Genomic DNA, 17370 nt, shown 5'->3' on the forward strand with positions numbered 1-17370 from the left:
GAAAGGGGCATAAAGTGGCAGAAAACATACCATATGTACCACGTGTTCTGTGCTGTAGCACCAACTTCTCTGTCCTTCGGTCAACATTAGATCATCTCCTCTTGTGCAAAAGGTTGGGCCAGTATCTGACACCATGTGATGCCTGGCTTTTAGTAGGGCACAGAAATGTGTTTGTTTTCCTTTCTATGACATCCGCTAACATTCAAATTGGCAGATTTTCTTCCAGCTGCTACCTGTTTAGCTGTGGTGCCATGATGGACAAAAGCTTCCGTGAAGCAATTGTGATTGACCTTTATTTGACAAACAGTCAGAGGACAACAGCATTTCTCAGCTCACCTGCTGAAGTTGGAAAGTACTGGATAGTAGTGAGTAGACCTTCTGTCACACCTTCCTATTTGATAATCTTTAACACCTTTCAAATACCATCAAATCCAACCCTGTGACATACACAGGAATTATTATCTCTGCGGGGAGTCTCAGAAATGAAGAGAAATCAATCTCCTAGGACCTGCTGGATGATTGCAACACTTTCAGAAAATTTTGTCTGGATTACAGGTTTGCATTTACTAGAATTGCCTTGCTGGGAACTCATGCTGCATGACCTCTTCCACTGAAAGCCCAGAACTAGCCTCAGTTCCTTCACCCTCTACACATTAAAAGCAAGTTAACATGTTCCCGTTATATCCACAAAACGGGGATATGATAAAGACTTTTGGCTCCTGCCAATGCAAGAGCTCAAATCAGGTAATCAATATTTCTTAATAAAAAGGCTACAAAATAGCATTTACTGTTATTCCTGCTTTCACTTTCCTTTCTCCTTGAGCTCTCTCACTATGTCAGAAACTGTAAGATGGCATTCACGGTATGCCTGTATGACATATGTGAGAAGCTGGAGCAGAACACCAGTTATTTAACATTATATATTTTTGTGTATGCCAATAACACGTCAAATATTTTTTATTTTTTTCCCAACAAAATCATTTGCTTTATGACTGAAGGTCATATTAATTCCTTCTCAGACAAAAAGTGGGAATGCTGCGGCAGGGCAGGAAGCACTTGACTTCCATGTGCCAGGTTTGCTTTCACCATGCAGCAGCCAATGTGACATGAGCAAAGCAAATGAGTTATCTGACTAATGATTATGAAAGGTTACGAGGGACAAAGGAAACTCTCCAGTGGTGACAACTGGTGACAAAATGACAAAACAGTTTGAATAATGGCCATAACCGTCTGGATCACTTCACTAACCATTCATTTAAGCAGTAGGACACTAGGCAAAACTGTCCTCACCACTGCAGAGAGCAGAAGAGAAATGATTTTCCATTGTAAGAAGCAGTAAAAACACAGTGAAACAAGAATCAGCGCACAAAAAAAACAGCCCTTTGGTAGAATTGTTGGAGGGTGGGGCCCTGTTTTGATTAAAAAAGAAAGATAAAAATGTGTGAGGAAAATTGGGAGCAGTAAGGCTAGGGGCCTGGGAACCAGTCGGTCAAACCGTAACACCTACGCAGTCCTGCAGAAAAGAGCTGGCTTTTGGACAAAAACACTGTAAGAGCAGGTGACCAGTGGCACACAGGGATCGTGCAGAGACATGTGAAAAGATGCTGAGCACCAAAGTCAACTGCTGATATGGCCCTGATGTCAGGCTCGAGGCAGCTTGCCAAGATCATTCTGTTGGCGGTTGATAAAGGTATTACGTATTTCGTAGTACGAACTGGGTTGAAAAGGCAGGAAAAGAGGTTATTCAGAGGACCCATCGAAAAGTCAGTGAAAGCAACATGAGGCAGCCTGAATTCCCTTTTATTTGGAATTACGTGGTCGAGTACTAACGGGAACTTAAGAAACGTGGTCAGGTGCAAGCTGCAATGCCTGAGCAGGCACCGTTTCACATATTAGAGATAATAAAAACTGGCTGCCTGCAGAATGAGCTGACTGAAACTCCAGGGACAAGTTAAGGTCAAACTGGAAACGAAGCCTTTCTTAAAAGGAGGCAGCAGCCTGGGAAGTCTGAAAACAGAACTGGCTGTCCTGCAAAAGCAGCCGGTGTTAGAACCAGTGAAAATGACCTTTGCAAAAAGAAAGAGGGGAGCTGTTCAAAGTTAAACCCAAGTAAGATCCACCCTGCAGTATATAGGAAAGCTGGACGGTACTAGCCAGCTGCTGTGGAGTTGCAGAAGGAGGTGTGAACACGAGAGCTGATTCTGAGGTTTGAGTTTGTGCCTTCCTTGTCAGAAGCCCATCTGCAAAGACAACTTTGAAGCACAATTGGAACAAGAGCTCTGTGGGCAGCCCATGCCATAGAACCATAGAAAGGTTTGGGTTGGAAGGGACCTTAAAGACCACCCAGTCCCAACCCCCTGCCATGGCAGGGACACCTCCCACCAGACCAGGTTGCCCAAAGCCCCATCCAGCCTGGCCTTGAACACCTCCAGGGATGGGGCATCCACAGCTTCTCTGGGAAACCTGTGCCAGGGCCTCACCACCCTCTGAGTGAAGAATTTCCTCCTAGCCTCTAACCTAAATCCACCCCCTTAGTTTAAAACCATTTCCCCTCAGGTGGGACGCTCCAACAAAGTTCCTCAGCAGCCACCCTTGCTCTGCGTGGTACCCCCCGACCCCAGCTCCAGCAGGGCCACCCCAGCACGGGGGGGATCCTCCCGGGCGGATCCTCATCTGGAGGCCGTCATGAGATGCCTTGGGGGGGGGACAGGGCTTCCACAGGGCAGGCTCCCCACACGGCCCCTTTAATGTCCCCCGCCTGCTGGCCGCGGGGAGGCGGGGAAGGGAGGGCGGCTTGGGGAGGACGGCGGCCTCCAGAGGCCGCCCGGTGGCGGGGGAGCGCCGCAGCGTGAGGGCGGCCGGAGCGCGGGCTCTGGTTTTTCTTTTCCTTCGGGTGTTTTAGCCACCGGCCCGGCGGCTTTGGCAGAGGCTGTGTGGGGGAATCTCCCCGTTCACAGCCTGCTGGGGACGGTAACACCGCCCTCGGCACCTCAGTTCTCCCGCGGGGGGCTAAAAGTGCCTCCTTGATCCACGCGTTTTTGGGGGAAAAACTGAAGACACCGCTGCGTTTGGAGGCTGGAGTGGACGTTTAGGTACTTCGCCGTTGATGCAACCGACGTGGATATTTTGGAGAGGCCTAGTATGTTTCTGAGCAATGCTGGGAAGAAATTCTGACTAAGAAGCGAGCAAGAATCGGGAAAATAAGAGAGCTGCGGCGATAGGGCTCGGCGATGTGTGTCGGTTCGGTTGTGTGTCTTGAGATAAGCTCTGCCCTCTGCTTTAGTTCCTTCCCATACATCTGGGAGGCTGAAATAACGTGGACGACTCCGAAATTGCAGGAGAGGAGTGTAGTGTGGCGAGCCCCTGAGGGGCACAGACCTTGACACAGTCAGTAGGGTCTCGGCTCAGGGCTCTGTCAAGGGAGCAGCACGCTGTGAGGTTTCTGGGGTAGGGTATCCTATGTATGTATTAGGACTAAAGCCAGCGTTAGTAAGTCTGTGTATAATTTAAATTTTATTTGGCGGTGCTTGCACGCTTCTGCGTTGTGTAATTCCAGTGGACTGAGACAGAAACCGAGTAGTCTTCACTGCTTGGGCAGATTGAAATACAATGCAGACAGAACTCAGGCTATATTTTGGCTTTGTATCAGTGAAATTATATTTGTTGTAAGTAAAAACTTGTCTTGATGTGTTGACTGCTATCTTTAATTTTGGCAATGCAACCTTAAAAGCAAAGGTTGTGTCTGTGGCTTGTAGTGGGGAAGCAGAATTTGGTCTTGTCCCTGTTAATGAAGCAAAGATCCTCTGATCCCAATGGCAGGACAGGGGTCTGTGAGGAACTTGGAGCTGGATTTGCTCTCTCTCTGGCACCATGTCGTGCATTCCTGTGGCTGTGGCGTTTTCATGCTGAGATGCTGGCGGTTCATCGCTGAACTGCACTGTTTCTGACAAAATAGTGGGTGCCCTTCCTTGCTTTTATTTTGTTCTTACATCAGTGGTGTGCATTGCAGAGGCCTGAGGAGTGAGCTGGATTTCCCTGGGCTTGGTGGCAGAGTATTTGTTTGGATTTGTGTGGTTTGAGTTCCTTTGTTCCCCTTTTGTTGTGTCGTGTCAGAAGACTGAACACCCAGGTAACTTTCTCATGAGGGAAAGATGAGAAAAGTAAAACTAGGGCTGCAGTAACTGCTCATCAGGCATGTTTGGTACCTGCAGCTTGTGCTAACTTCATTTACACACTGGATTAGTAGCATGTCTAGAGGGAAGAAGTGGCCGAAGCAAGTTCATCTTTCTGCCTGGTTTTGCACTGCTTCCGCATAACGTTAGCAAGAAGGAACCTTGTAAACTGGTAGCAGAAACAGGTCTTAACAGAAGCAAAATGCATACATATCTTCTGTCTAAGTGTACCAGGTCATGTTAATGTTGATAACGCCAGGAAAAAGGGGAGAGAAGTTTAGCAGTGACTGTGTACAAATTGCATTTGATGTCAGGATGTAGTCAAACTAGTTTGGCTTGGTGAGAATCACTGGAGGTTCTTCGCTGCAGTGCTCCTTGAAATCCTGCCTGAGGGAAAAACTGCTTTCCTCCTGTATGATGAGGGTAATGGTTGTCCAAATATGCAGTGGAGACAGATTTGAACTCAGATGCCTTTGTTAAGCGTTATTGTCTTCTGATTATCAAAGGTATTAATTAAACATTTGTACCCTTAGCATGTTTGGAAGGTCCATCTTAAGAGGACAAGGCACAACATGTTATTAAATGTTAGCATATATATTTATGTAATACTAGTTCTATTTGTAGAAGCTTTAAATCCTTGCTTTCTTTCACAGAAAGAAGATTCAATAATGTCAGCGCTGAACTGGAAGCCCTTTCTCTATGGAGGTTTAGCATCAATCACTGCAGAATGCGGTAAGCATTTCTGGAGCTGTTTACATGATTTCCTTAACTGAGATGGGTGCTTCTAGTGCAAGCTTGGTTCCCAAGCTATTAATGACACAGTATTATATGGTCTTCTTTAGGGTACAACATAGGAGTGTTTCTTTAATGCTGCGCGGTAAGTTGCTCAGAACTTTGTTAGAGTTTTAAAACTTCTGTCTGTAAATTCATATACCTGTCTTGTTTTAATATGACCTTTGTCTTTGGATTCTATTATTTGGTGTGTACTGATTTGGTCATAAGTATGCACAACTTTTGTTTTGCTAGAGTAGATAAGCTTGTCACGTTGCCTGTAAACATAGTGAACACAACAATTGGATAGGAAGCAGGCATGGCCTCTGACAAGCTGTCTAGAAGAAACAGGGTGCCATAGAATGAACCGCTTTAACTAAGTCTTGGTAAGAGACTATGCATTTCTTTTCAGGAGCATTTTTATATATTGTGGTATTTAATAAAAGCTGCAGTTTCTTAGGACATGTTAGATAAGTCCCTGCTTAACTTTCTCTGAATTTTTTTCTTTAAGGTACTTTCCCAATTGATCTGACTAAAACACGTCTGCAGGTTCAAGGTCAAGTTAATGATGCTAAATATAAAGAGATCCGCTACCGTGGAATGATGCATGCACTGGTCAGAATATGCAGAGAAGAAGGACTGAAAGCCTTATACTCTGGGTAAAACAAACTGACGAGCAGTAGTAGCTTCTGAACACTTTATTGCTGATTGTAAACCCATAGTGGTTAAACTTATGCGTTTCGGATCGATAGGTATTTAGAGAAAATGTAATGTTCTCCTCAGTCTGCAAGCTGAAAGCCCAAGCTTAGATTACTTCAGGCTTCGTACTCTGCAATAGCACTTCATGTTTCTAAAGAAAACAACCTACTTCAGAAATAATATAATGAAACATAAAGTTAGTCCGTACAAATAATGCCACAGTTTTTCCATCTATACAATGCTACTATAGTGGTTCAATCATTCAGCTGGAGAAAAATGGCCTTAACCTTTGTTAATTTACTTTTTTCTACTTTGCACGTATATCAGTGTGCATGCTTTTCTTTAGAAGATGTAAGATGGTGGGGGAAAGATGTAGTTTGCAGCTATCTGGGACAGGTTTGCCAGCTATTTTAGAGATCCCAGGTTGAGGTATGCTCTAAAAGCAATCCTCCCAGAGTTCATTTATGTTCTTACAGTCTTTATTTAAAAAACAAAATAAAACAAAACCCCTTGTTTGTCTACAGTGAGTTTAAAGTATAGATTTAAATGAACAAACCTTTTACTAATAGAAGTCCTGTGTTCAGTCTCCTGCTTTAAAAAAAAAAAGTGTTTGCTAATCAGTCTTTTTTCAGTTTTGAACATAAGTATTATCATTACCTATTTTTACAGGATTGCACCTGCAATGCTGCGGCAAGCTTCATATGGAACTATAAAAATAGGCACTTACCAGAGCTTAAAAAGAATGTTTGTTGAGCATCCAGAAGGTGAGTGCTTTTTTCTTCCAGTTTAATTGAGGACTGGTTTGCTTGAAGCTGGTTGTTTGCCACTTGCTATTTTATTGTAGCAGTTTGAACAGGTCTTCTAAGAAGACATTCTTTGTATTATTTAGAACAAAGTGAGCCAGCAAGGAAGCGTCAGTGCTGATTTTAGGGCTTTTGTAGTCAGTGCTCTTTCTGGTTAAAGCAGAGGTGGCATCATCCTGCCTGGATGCATCTTAAACTTTGTAAATCTGCAGCTAATCTCTTTTTCTTGTTTATGGAATAGATGAAACCCTGATGATAAATGTTCTCTGTGGCATTCTTTCGGGAGTAATTTCGTCATCTATTGCCAACCCTACAGATGTCTTAAAGGTAATTATGCATTCTGTAGAGTTTGTCCTTAGTTTCTTTTGTCTTTTAATTGAGGAAATACAGAATCTGATGAATACAAGATTTGCTGCTTTGTAGCACCACTTGTTATAGTCTCTTATCTCTTCAAAAAATAAGACTCTTAATTCTTTGAACCTCCTTCTGATCCACACATACTATTTGGAAGTATGCACTGAGAAACTAATGGTTGGGGAGGTAGCTCAATGCATATTTTTTCTCAGGAGTAGGGTAGGGAGAGAATCCTATAAGATGACTAATTTTCATGCTGTAGTGTTTGTGTGGAAGCTCTCCCGTGTCTTTTATCTTTATTGGTTGATGCTTGGTAACATTTATTAAAAAAAAAAAAGTTTCTGGAGTGCAAAATAGGTAAGGATCAATTCAGAGGCAAGAGTTTCAGCATGTGAGTGCTGTTGTACTGTATTACTCCTGAAATGATCCTCTAGGAGAAGTTGTTTCTCTTAGAGGCTTTGCAATCCAATGTCCTGTGGAAATAGTGCTCCAACATGGTTCACTCAGAAGTGAATTTGTGAAGCCATCACCTCTTTAGAACCTGGTAACTTAATGGTAGGTGGTCGAGGACTTCTTTTCCATGTACCTTAAAGGGCTGTTGGTATTTAAATTACAAAGCTATAATGGATGCATCTAATGAAAAATTAACACAATTCTTCAAGTAGTAGTTTTGAAGATACTCTTCTAAAACGACTAGAAACTTCACTAAACTAAATCCTTCATAGGGCTGGTGTGGCTATTTAGATGCGTTTCTAATGTAAGTTTCTATTTTAAGTGTGGCTTCCATACGTTATTTCCCAAAGTTACGTCCGTATTTGTCTCTCTTTGGATTTTAGCAAAACTTTTGATAACCGTCTCTCACAGCATCCTTCTGAACAAAATGTCCAGCACACAGCTAGACAAGTGCATAATGCGATGGGTGATGGGTCAGGAGCAAAGGGTTATGGCAAATGGGGTTACATCAGGGCAGCAGACATTTGATGGGGTTCTCCAGGACTCAGCTAGGGCCAGTTCTCTTTAATGTTTTTATAAACGAGCTGGACGCAGGAGTCGAATGCGCACTAAGCAAGTTTGTGGATGATCCTAAATGAGGCAGAGCTGTTAGAGAGTATCCAAAGGAAGGCTATGAATGTGGTGGAGCAGAGCAGGCTGAGGGGAGGCCTCATGGCGGCCTGCAGCTCCCTCACGAGGGGAGCGGAGGGGCAGACGCTGAGCTCTGCTCTCTGGGGACAGTGACAGGACCCGAGGGAACGGCATGGAGCTGGGACAGGGGAGGGTCAGGCTGGGGGTTAGGGAAAGGTTCTGCACCCAATGGGTGGCTGGGCACAGACTCCCCAGGTTTGATTTTTGGGTGGTCCTGTGCGGAGCCAAGCGTTGGACGTGATTATCCTTGTGGGTTCCTTCCAGCTCAGAATGTTCTATGATACAAGAACTTGGTTGTCACCGAACCTGTATTTGGTTGTTACCGTGCCAGTGTCCAAAGGACATTCTCAGAAATCCACAGGGCTGAAGAACATGGCTCCTAGTAGCTGAAATCTTAATCTTTTTAACCTTTCATTTTAAGGTGCTCTTGTGAGAACACTGTAAAGGATATCCTGCAGAACCCATCTGTCAGTCTAATCTAAATGGCGTAGTGTGCAAGTACAGAAATAGAAGTGACTTAATGCAGCTAAAAACGGCACCCCGTAGTGATTCAAAATTAGCAGCTGCATTTAGATGGTTAAGGTATTTACAGAGATTGCATCATGGTAATGGTAATGTCAGCTATTACCTTGTATGCAGAGAAATTGACTTTACTATTTCAAAGATTATAACTTACCATGTTTTAAAAATTGTATTAAACTATTACTGGTCTTCTGCTTGAAAAGCATTTATTTTCTCTTTCTCTCTCTTTTATCTCAGATCAGAATGCAAGCCCAAGGTAGTGTGATTCAAGGAGGAATGATGGGCAACTTTGTACAGATCTACCAAACTGAAGGCACTAAAGGATTATGGAAGGCAAGTTTTTTGAGCTACTTTTTATCTTGCTGAGGTGAATTTCGTCTACTTCTACGGTATTCTCAACCAAAATGTGGATAAGTCAGTAGCTAAGAAGTGTACAGTTTGTGATGACTACTTCACTGCTGGCATCTCAGTGCATTTTAAGAAAGTGTTGCTGCAAGCATTGTACCCAAGCATTAGTCCAGTCTTATTTAAAAAAAAAAAAAAGGTTTAAGTTAGGTTGACTGTCTCTAGTATTAGTTAAAGAACGCTCTGTAAAACACGTCTCAATCTGCATGCTCTGCTCTTTTTTTAAAGAAAAAAACGGAAACAACAACAACAACAACACAACAAAAAGCCAAAACAAACAAAAACCACAAACATTTGCAATATTTGGAAGTGAAGATACTAATGAACATTTACTCGAGCTCAGGAATTCATGTACTTAGTCTTGCAGGTTGTCTGTTATACTGATTACTGTCAGTGACTACAGTAAGTGAAGGCTGTAAGAATGGACAATTGTGAAACAGCTGGAAAAGAGAAAAGATTTTCCAAAAGTTTCATCATCTCCATTTTGCTTCTCTTCACGTTTATCACCCTGTCAGTTTTTCAGTTAGCGTTAAGGGGAGCTGCTGTCACCTGGCTGTTGAGGTCTTAGCTGACAATTGATGTACAAATTTGGAGGTTAAGCAGAGAGGTGGAGTAGCATAAAGGAACTGAAATTAACATTCAGTGTGGGCAAGTGATTTAGCTATTAATTTGAATCTGTATTTTTTAAGCACGTATGTCCAGGACTTGCACTACTTAGTGCTATGTGAGCATACAGTGTTCTAAATCCATTCATGGTGTGCTGCCTTGTAGTAGAGAAGCTAGGCTTGTCTGCTGGTGCATGAAAGTGAGTTATACTTTTTTTTCCCCTCCTCTAGGGGGTGTCCCTGACAGCACAGAGAGCTGCTATTGTTGTTGGAGTGGAACTGCCAGTGTATGACCTTACCAAGAAGCACCTAATCATGTCTGGATATATGGGAGACACAGTATATACTCACTTCCTGTAAGTTTTTATAATGAAAGCTGCTCGCATCACTCTCCTTTGGTTAGTTGTCGTTATGTGGAATGGATCTTCAGATTTTTCTCTTCTGAGAAGATAGGTATTCACCCATCCACTTCTATTTTATCAGTTAAGATGTAAATATAGTTCTGGCATGTTTGTACGCTTTAGTGCAATAGCTCTTCAGATAGCCCATAACGTGGAAGCTAATTTTATTTAGGATTTGGATTTAACCTTTCTCAAAGGTTCAAAATTCTGTATTATAGTAAATGAAAAGTGCTTTCCACCTCTATTAGCTGATGTAATTTTTAAGCACTAAAAATGCTCATTGCTGCTTGTTTTTTTTTTTTTTTTTTTGGGGGGGGGGGATGGAGTGATTCTTGTGCTTCTTTAAATGCGGTAGGTGAACCTTTGTTAAAACTTCCTTTTATTAGCTCCAGTTTTACGTGTGGGCTAGCTGGAGCCCTTGCATCCAACCCAGTTGATGTTGTGAGAACACGCATGATGAATGAGAGAAGCCAACAAAACGGGGCACACTCAAACTACAAGGGTACTCTGGATTGCTTGTTACAAGTAAGTAGCTCATGTATCAACTTAAGTAGAAGCTGGCGCCCAGGCAATAATTCTGGTATGAAAGTTGAAATTGTCCTAAATTTCCCTAGAAATGGATGCAAATCAAGATTACAGCACTAAGCCATCGTTCAGTATTGTAGATTCCCTGTTGCTGACATGATGTCTGGATTTCTCACTAATAGAGTTCTGTAAATGTGTTCTTGTTGTGTATGTTGCTTTATTTATTTTTATTTTTTTTTCCAGACCTGGAAGAATGAGGGCTTTTTTGCTCTTTATAAAGGGTTTTGGCCAAACTGGCTAAGACTTGGTCCTTGGAATATCATTGTATCCTTTTAAAAGGTGTGCAAAAGAGTTGAAACGAGTCATACAACAGCAAGTATTGACAGACAGTTCCAGAGCTCTGTATGAAAGGTGTCATGTCAACATAATTTTTTATTAATGGAACCTTGTCAATTGCCCATTTCCTTAGTCAACTGCTTCCAGTCAGATTGCCTACGTGATGTGTTACACAGTGAATCTTCTCGTAAGATCCTGAAAACCACTTTTCAGTTGCTCCCTCAGTTTCCTATCTGTCCATTTCCTTAATTTGGAAGTTTCCATATTTCAGTACACGTGCTGCTATCCTTTAGTAGTGAAATAACCATTTTGCACTGCGTGAACAGGAAAGTTTTCCTTAATAATGGGTTCAGTTCTTTCTGACATACGAACAGCTGAAGAAATTAGACTTGTGATGTACTGAAGCCTATACTGCATTCTTCTACGACGCTGTTTGAATGTAGAGCAACTTGTAAGTTATCTCGAGTATCTTCTCTTCTTCCTGCCTGAGATCATGACCAAAGGAAGAGGTCATCACAAGACTGCGGTCAGTCACCCAGAAGTGATGTCAAGGCTCCTGTACCATTGGTTTGCTCACATGATGAAGTGGATGATGTGCACTATTTTCTAGACTGAGCCAAGTGGGATGGTATTCCTTTTCAGCTCTTGAAGTATTCCTGAATGTGAAGATCCCTGATGTGACTTTCGCTGTCGAGACCCAGATGCACAGTGTTTTATAAGTGTCAGAGGTTAAGAACAATTTTTATTTTTCTAAGGGAAGATAGGTACTACCAAAGCATTGGGCTTTTACTGTTTTCAGAAGAGTACAATATTTGACTGCAATAGTTCAGTTCCTATTTAACTGGAAGTGCCATGAGATGTCTTTAGAGCCTTTCGTTTTACCTGCTGCAATACAAAATCTGCTTCTGATTTTATAGGTTACCTGTGTTGCAAGTTCTGCTGAACTTGCTGGGAATAAACCAACTTCACTGGCAGGTTAGGGCTGATACGGCTCTCGGTTGTGAGTGGCATGAGGAGAACTTTTTCCACTGTATCATTCTTGGTTTTCAGAGTAAGTGGTTTCTGAACATATTCGTATGTAAATTTGAATTAGGAATGAAGTTCAGACAAGCCCTTGCTCATCTGCCTGTCCTGGAAGGACATTTCTGGTATTGGGAGGACTGGTGTTGATGTATAACTGCTATGGGCAGTTACAAAGATGGGAAAAAAAAAACGAGAAAGTTCTGCATTGAGCAGTTCAGGCCAATTAACATAGGTGCCAATGTGAAAAGAACAAAGGTAAGTCCAAGAAAGACTGCTTTCATTTCTTAAAAGAAGTGAAAAAAACAAACAAAACAAAAAACTAACAAAAAAAAACTACTTTTGACCCATCCTGAAAAAAAAACCCACTCCTGCCCTCAAAATAAACCCCAAACAACCCCTAAATCCTCTGACCCAAAAAGAAATTCCAAGCACCATCCCCAAAGCCCCTGACTGAACAAAAAATAAATAAAAGAAATCCCTAGCCCTCTGACCCAACACAGAGAAACAAGAAATCCCCCAAACCTCAGATACAAAATGAAAACAAGAACCCACCAGACCCCTGACACACAGACACACACAGAAAAGGACTTTTTTTGGGGAACGCATCCCAAGAAGGACCACCCAAAAGCTCCCAACCCCAAAGGAACTGTCCCGTCCCCCCCAAAAAATGAAGTAGACCAAACCCAAAATTCTGACCCAACAAACTCCCAACCTCAAAAAAGCCACCACCTCAAAATGCTCCACCCCCAAAACCTCCAACCCCCAAAAGACTGGTTCCCCCCAAAAACCCTGCCAAAAAATCTTAAAAAGGCTGGTTCTCCCACAGGAAAAAAAAGCAACAAAAAATTGAAACAACAAAATAATTGCACCGCAAAACAGGCACGCAAAAACAAACAGCTTGTATAAGACTGTTCCTCAAAAATGAATCCCCCAAAAAACTCAACCAAAAAATGACTGGCCAGACCAGAATAGTTCCCCTCAAAAAAACTCAGCCCCACAGAAGGCCAGCCCCCTCCAAACAACTTCTCCAAAATACCCAACCTCCAGAAGGCTGGGACCCTGATGAAGACCCCCAGAAACATCCCACCTGAAAAATGGAAGGACCAACACAATCTCCCCAAACCCTAACCTCCAAAAGGCTGGACCACCATAAACAATCACAAGTAAATAAATAAATAAATATCCAGAAACCTAACCTAATGTAAGAAAAAAGCCCAGCCCCAATAAAAATCAAAAATCAGGCTGCCCCCAAAAAAAGACCCCCTCAAAAAAAAAAAAAAAAAAAAAAAAAACTAAAAGGACTGCCTCCCAAAAAAGACTCCTTAAAAAAAAAAAAAAGTGCCCCAAAGGGCTGGCACCCAACTGAAAAAAAAGGGCACCCCCCCCCCCCCAAAAGACCCGCTTAAAAAATAAAAGAGAATAAAAAAAAAGAACAAAAAGGAGGCCATGCAGAAAGAGCTCCTTCTCAGAAAAAAAAAAAAGACCCAAAAAGGGCAGTCCCCCCAAAAAAGAGCCCTCCCCCCCAAAAAGGGAAAAAATCTTTCCAACAAAGGGCAGCACTCAAAAAAGAACCCCTCAAAAATAGGTAGAATCCAACTGAAATAGGGCAGCCCCTCAAAAAAATAAAAGGACCCAAAAAGGCACATCCCCCACCAAAAAGAGCCCCTCAAAAACAACAGAACGGAGACCCCAAAGGAGCACCCCTTCCAAAAAGAGCCCCTGGGGAAAAAAATAAAATAATTGGCTCTTGGATTATTACCCCATTATTGATTTTTCAGGTAGGCAGTGGTGACTTTTTGCTCATAAATAGAGAAGGACTTGGTGATGGGAAGGTTGGAGGCCGTCTTGGGCACAGTGATATCGAATTAATAGAGTTTTTGACTCTTGGAGAAGTAAGGAGGGGGGTTATCAAAACTTCTGGAGGGCAGATTTTGGCCTGTTCAGGAGAGACTGGTTGGCGGAGTCCTGAATGACGGGCGAAGAAGGCCAGGAAGGCTGGACGCTCTTCAAGAAAACCTGCTCCTGTGCCTTTAGGGTTTGTCCCCATGTGCTGAAAGATGAGCTGTCTTGGAAGATGACCGGCCTGTCTGAACAGAGAGCTCAGGAAGAAAAAGAGGGTCCGCGACCTTTGGAAGAAGTGGTGGGTCACTCAGGAGGACTACAAGGATGTCGTGAGGCTGTGCAGGGACAAAATTAGAAGGGCCGAAGCCCAACTGGAGCTCCATGTGGCTACTGCTGTTAAAGACAATAAAACGTTTTTATAAATACATAAACAAGAAAAGGAGGACTGAGGAGAATCTCCATCCTTTATTGGGTGTTGGGGGAAACAGTGATATGATGAGGAAAAGGCTGAGGTACTTAATGCCTTCTTTGCCTCAGCCTTTAGTTGTTCTCCAGGTACTCAGCGCCCTGAGCTGGTAGATAGGGACAGGGAGCAGAATGAAGCCCTCACAATCCACGAGGACATGGCTGGCGACCTGCTACTCCACTTGGATGTACGCAAGTCGATGGGGATGGATGGGATCCACCCAAGGGTACTGAGGAGCTGGCAGAGGAGCTGGCCAAGCCGCTCTCCATCATGTATCAGCAGTCCTGGCTATCGGGGCAGGTCCCAGATAACTGGTGGCTGGCAAATGTGACACCCGTCTACAAGCAGGGCTGGAAGGAGGACCCAGGACAACAAGGTGACATGCTCAGTGGACAAGGGAAAGGCTGTGGATGTGGTCTGCCTTGACTTCAGTAAGGCTTTTGACACCATTCCCCACAGCATTCTCCTGAAGAAGCGGGCTGCTCAAGGCCTGGATAGGTGTAGGCTTTGTTGGGTAAAAAGCTGGCTGGGTGGCTGGGCCCAAAGAGTTGTGGTGAATGGAGTCAAATCCAGTTGGAGGCCGGTCACTAGTGGCGTCCTCCAGGGCTCAGTACTGGGGCCGGTCCTCTTTAATATCTTTATCGATGATCTGGATGAGGGGATCGAGTGCACCCTCAGTAAGTTCACAGACAACACCAAGTTGGGCGTGAGTGCCTCTGGGGAAGATCCAAGGCTGCCCGAGGTATCAGCAGAACCACAGAATCATTTGGGTTCGGAAAGACCCCACAGATCGCCGAGTGTCACCACCGTGCACCCATCGCTACACCACGTCCCTAGGCACCGCATCCACACCTCCTTCAAGTACTCCCGGGGACGGGGACCCCACCGCTTCCCGGGGCAGCCCCTTCCGATGCCTGACCCGCCTCTCCGTGCAGAAGTTCCTCCCCTGGCATGACATGGGGCCATTTCCTTGTGCCCCGAGGCCAGACTGACATCCTCCCCGTTAAAGCCCCCTTACAAATAGCAGGAGGGGGCCATGAGGTCTGCCCTCAGCCTCCTCATCTCCACGCTCCACAACCCCAGTTCCCTCAGGCCATTGGCCACCCTGTTCAGCTGGCCATGCCCATCTCCCCCATTTCCTCATCTCCCCCAATTCACCAGTTCCCCATTTCCTCATCTCCCCTATTTCCCCATTATCTCCCCTATTTCCCCACTATCTCCCCCATTTCCCCATCTCCCCCACTTCCCGATTTCCCCCATTTCCCCATTCCCCCCCAATTCCCCATTTCTCCTATGCCTCCATCTCCCCATCTCCCCATGTCCCCCAATTCCCCATCTCCCCTATTTCCCCATGTATCCCACTTCCCCATGTCCCCCAATTCCCCATCCCTCCATCTCCCCCATCTCCCCGCATTCCCCATATCCCCATTCCCCATCTCCCCAGTTCTCCATTCCCCCATCTCCCCCATGTCACCCAATTCCCCATTTCACCCAACTCCCCGTTTACCCCATTCCTCCATCTCCCCAGTTCCCCACCGTCTCCCCCACTTCCCCGTTATCTCCCCCAATTTCCCCCATTCCCCCCCCGTCCCCCCCCAGCCGGCGGCGACCTCCCACCGCTAGGGGGCGCCCCCCCCATTCCCTCCTCCCCCCTCCCCCGCCATGACGCACGTCCCCTCTCTCCACCCCCCCGGCCGCCACGCGTCCTCCCGGCGCGTCCCCCCGGAAGCTCGCTCCGCGCTCCCTCCGTTCCGCCCCCCTCCGCGTTCCGCCCGCCGCCATGGCGGAGCCGCCGCCGCCCGCCGAGCCGGCGGGGAGGGAGCCGCGGGACCGCCTGGGCCTCTGGGACCGCCGCCCGCAGCCCCGCGCCCCGCTCAGCGACCGCCAGACAGACTCCGTGCTCGAGCTGAAGGCGGCGGCCGAGGACCTGCCCGTGCCGCCGGAGGTGAGGCCGGCGGGGAGGAGGGGGCCCGGGGCCTGCCCCCAGCGCAGGGTGCCCAGGACCCCGTCCAGGCGCCTTGTGCCGCTCTCCCAGGAGGAGACCCCACAGCCTCTCTGGGCAGCCTGGGCCAGTGCTCAGCCGCCCGCCCAGCACACAAGTGCTGCCTGGTGCTGAGGGCGAGCCCCTCCCCTGACTCTCCTGACTCCTAACTCCCACCTTTGGCTCTCAACAGGTGTTGGGAAGGTGGAAGCGACCCAGGGGGGGAGCAGACCCATCCCTTCCTCAATCCCTTCTTGTCTAATTCCGTGCTTCCTGCTTTTCACGTAGGTGACCGCACACGTAACCGCTGGCGGGTGTCCAAAAGGATCACAGGAGGATGTCCTGCTCCTGGAGCAGGGTCTTACGGCTCTCAGAAACCTCTGCCACGGGCACAGTTTTGTGGCAGGGCATTGAGGGCTTCAGCTAACTGTTCCTGGCTCCTGGTGACGTGGCCTGGGACAGCAGCTCCTCAGCTGTTGTGAACAAGCAGGCTCTGACGGGCTCTTCTTTTCCTCAGAAATTTTCACAAGAAAATCCCCAGCTCCGCAGCCAGGAACCTGCCTGGTTTCCTCCAGAGGGGTAGGGGAGGGCGGGTGATGTACAGGAAGCGAACAAGATCTGTCACTCAGTGTTTTCTCACGCATGAAATCTTGGTCGTTCCTTCTTTGACGGAGTAATATGATCAGAAAATCAAAATTTTACTGAGCAAGTGACTTTCTAGAGAGATACCAGGTTGTTTTTAAGTAGTGTTTTCTGGTTTTATGTTATTCGTTTTCTTAGCAATAGAACTTCTGTGAAGTGAATCAAAAGGGGTGTTATGCTAATTAAGATCATATAGCAATGTTTGTTTCTTTTTGAATTACTTTCACCATATGAGCTGATTAATAGTCATCTCCAGTTGTGTTTAAATAACATTTCTCTCAAGTTACTCCTTTCCATATTTTTGTTGCTTAAAAAGTCATTGTGGCTGATAATTCCTATTCAGCAGGAACCATTCCTTGTCTTCTAAAAAAAAATTCAGATTGACTTCTTCACTTAAAAAGTCTTTGAAAGAATCTGAAATTGTATTTCCCAAATAAGTTCTGGGAGCGTAAAATCATAAATTTTCCAAGGACTTCTGGCAAGGAAATTTGACAATTCCTGTACTGTGGTCTTGCTGTGTAGCATCGACAGTAGTGGTATTTATTTTTGCTTCTACATAATTCTGAGTTCTTATGTTCTCAGATACTTTTCTAGTACATTTCTTGAAGTATGTAATCAGCTAAATGGGAAATTAATGCGTTGGTATGTCAAGTACATGCATATTCAGTTTCAGTTCTTAC

At 45.1% G+C, this 17370-nt stretch overlaps 2 protein-coding genes across 3 annotated transcripts in view; both read left to right on the plus strand.

Annotated features, from left to right (window-relative positions):
* Positions 1-2801: 2801 nt before the first annotated feature.
* SLC25A30 (solute carrier family 25 member 30) lies at positions 2802-12540 on the plus strand. Of its 2 annotated transcripts, none has more exons than XM_040541771.1 (10): positions 2802-3139; positions 4826-4904; positions 5455-5602; positions 6312-6406; positions 6687-6772; positions 8702-8797; positions 9706-9830; positions 10262-10400; positions 10644-10724; positions 11090-12540. In XM_040541771.1, the coding sequence occupies exons 1-10, from the start codon at positions 3107-3109 to the stop codon at positions 11129-11131; spliced, it is 924 nt and encodes a 307-aa protein (XP_040397705.1). In that variant the 5' UTR covers positions 2802-3106; the 3' UTR covers positions 11132-12540. The 2 variants fall into 2 exon arrangements, with proteins under 2 accessions (XP_040397705.1, XP_040397712.1); XM_040541778.1 differs by having other exon boundaries at positions 2802-3092.
* A 3235-nt stretch (positions 12541-15775) lies between these two features.
* Positions 15776-17370, plus strand: part of COG3 (component of oligomeric golgi complex 3) — a 31914-nt gene continuing 30319 nt past the window's right edge. The window contains exon 1 of the mRNA XM_040541793.1: positions 15776-16012. Coding sequence (XP_040397727.1) covers positions 15848-16012 — 165 coding nt within the window. The 5' untranslated portion in view covers positions 15776-15847. The remainder of the gene's footprint in view (positions 16013-17370) is intronic.

This window comes from Cygnus olor, chromosome 1, assembly GCF_009769625.2.
Source record: "Cygnus olor isolate bCygOlo1 chromosome 1, bCygOlo1.pri.v2, whole genome shotgun sequence".
Lineage (NCBI taxonomy): Eukaryota > Metazoa > Chordata > Aves > Anseriformes > Anatidae > Cygnus > Cygnus olor.

What these genes read in the sequence shown, in the direction of transcription:
- SLC25A30 (XM_040541771.1), top strand. Translation starts at nt 3,107, where the DNA reads ATGCAACCGACGTGGATATTTTGGAGAGGCCTA. An exon ending in CTGAAAGCCTTATACTCTGG is followed by an intron (nt 5,603 to 6,311) that starts GTAAAACAAACT and finishes CTATTTTTACAG; the next exon opens with GATTGCACCTGCAATGCTGC. An exon ending in TTGGTCCTTGGAATATCATT is followed by an intron (nt 10,725 to 11,089) that starts GTATCCTTTTAA and finishes TAATGGGTTCAG; the next exon opens with TTCTTTCTGACATACGAACA.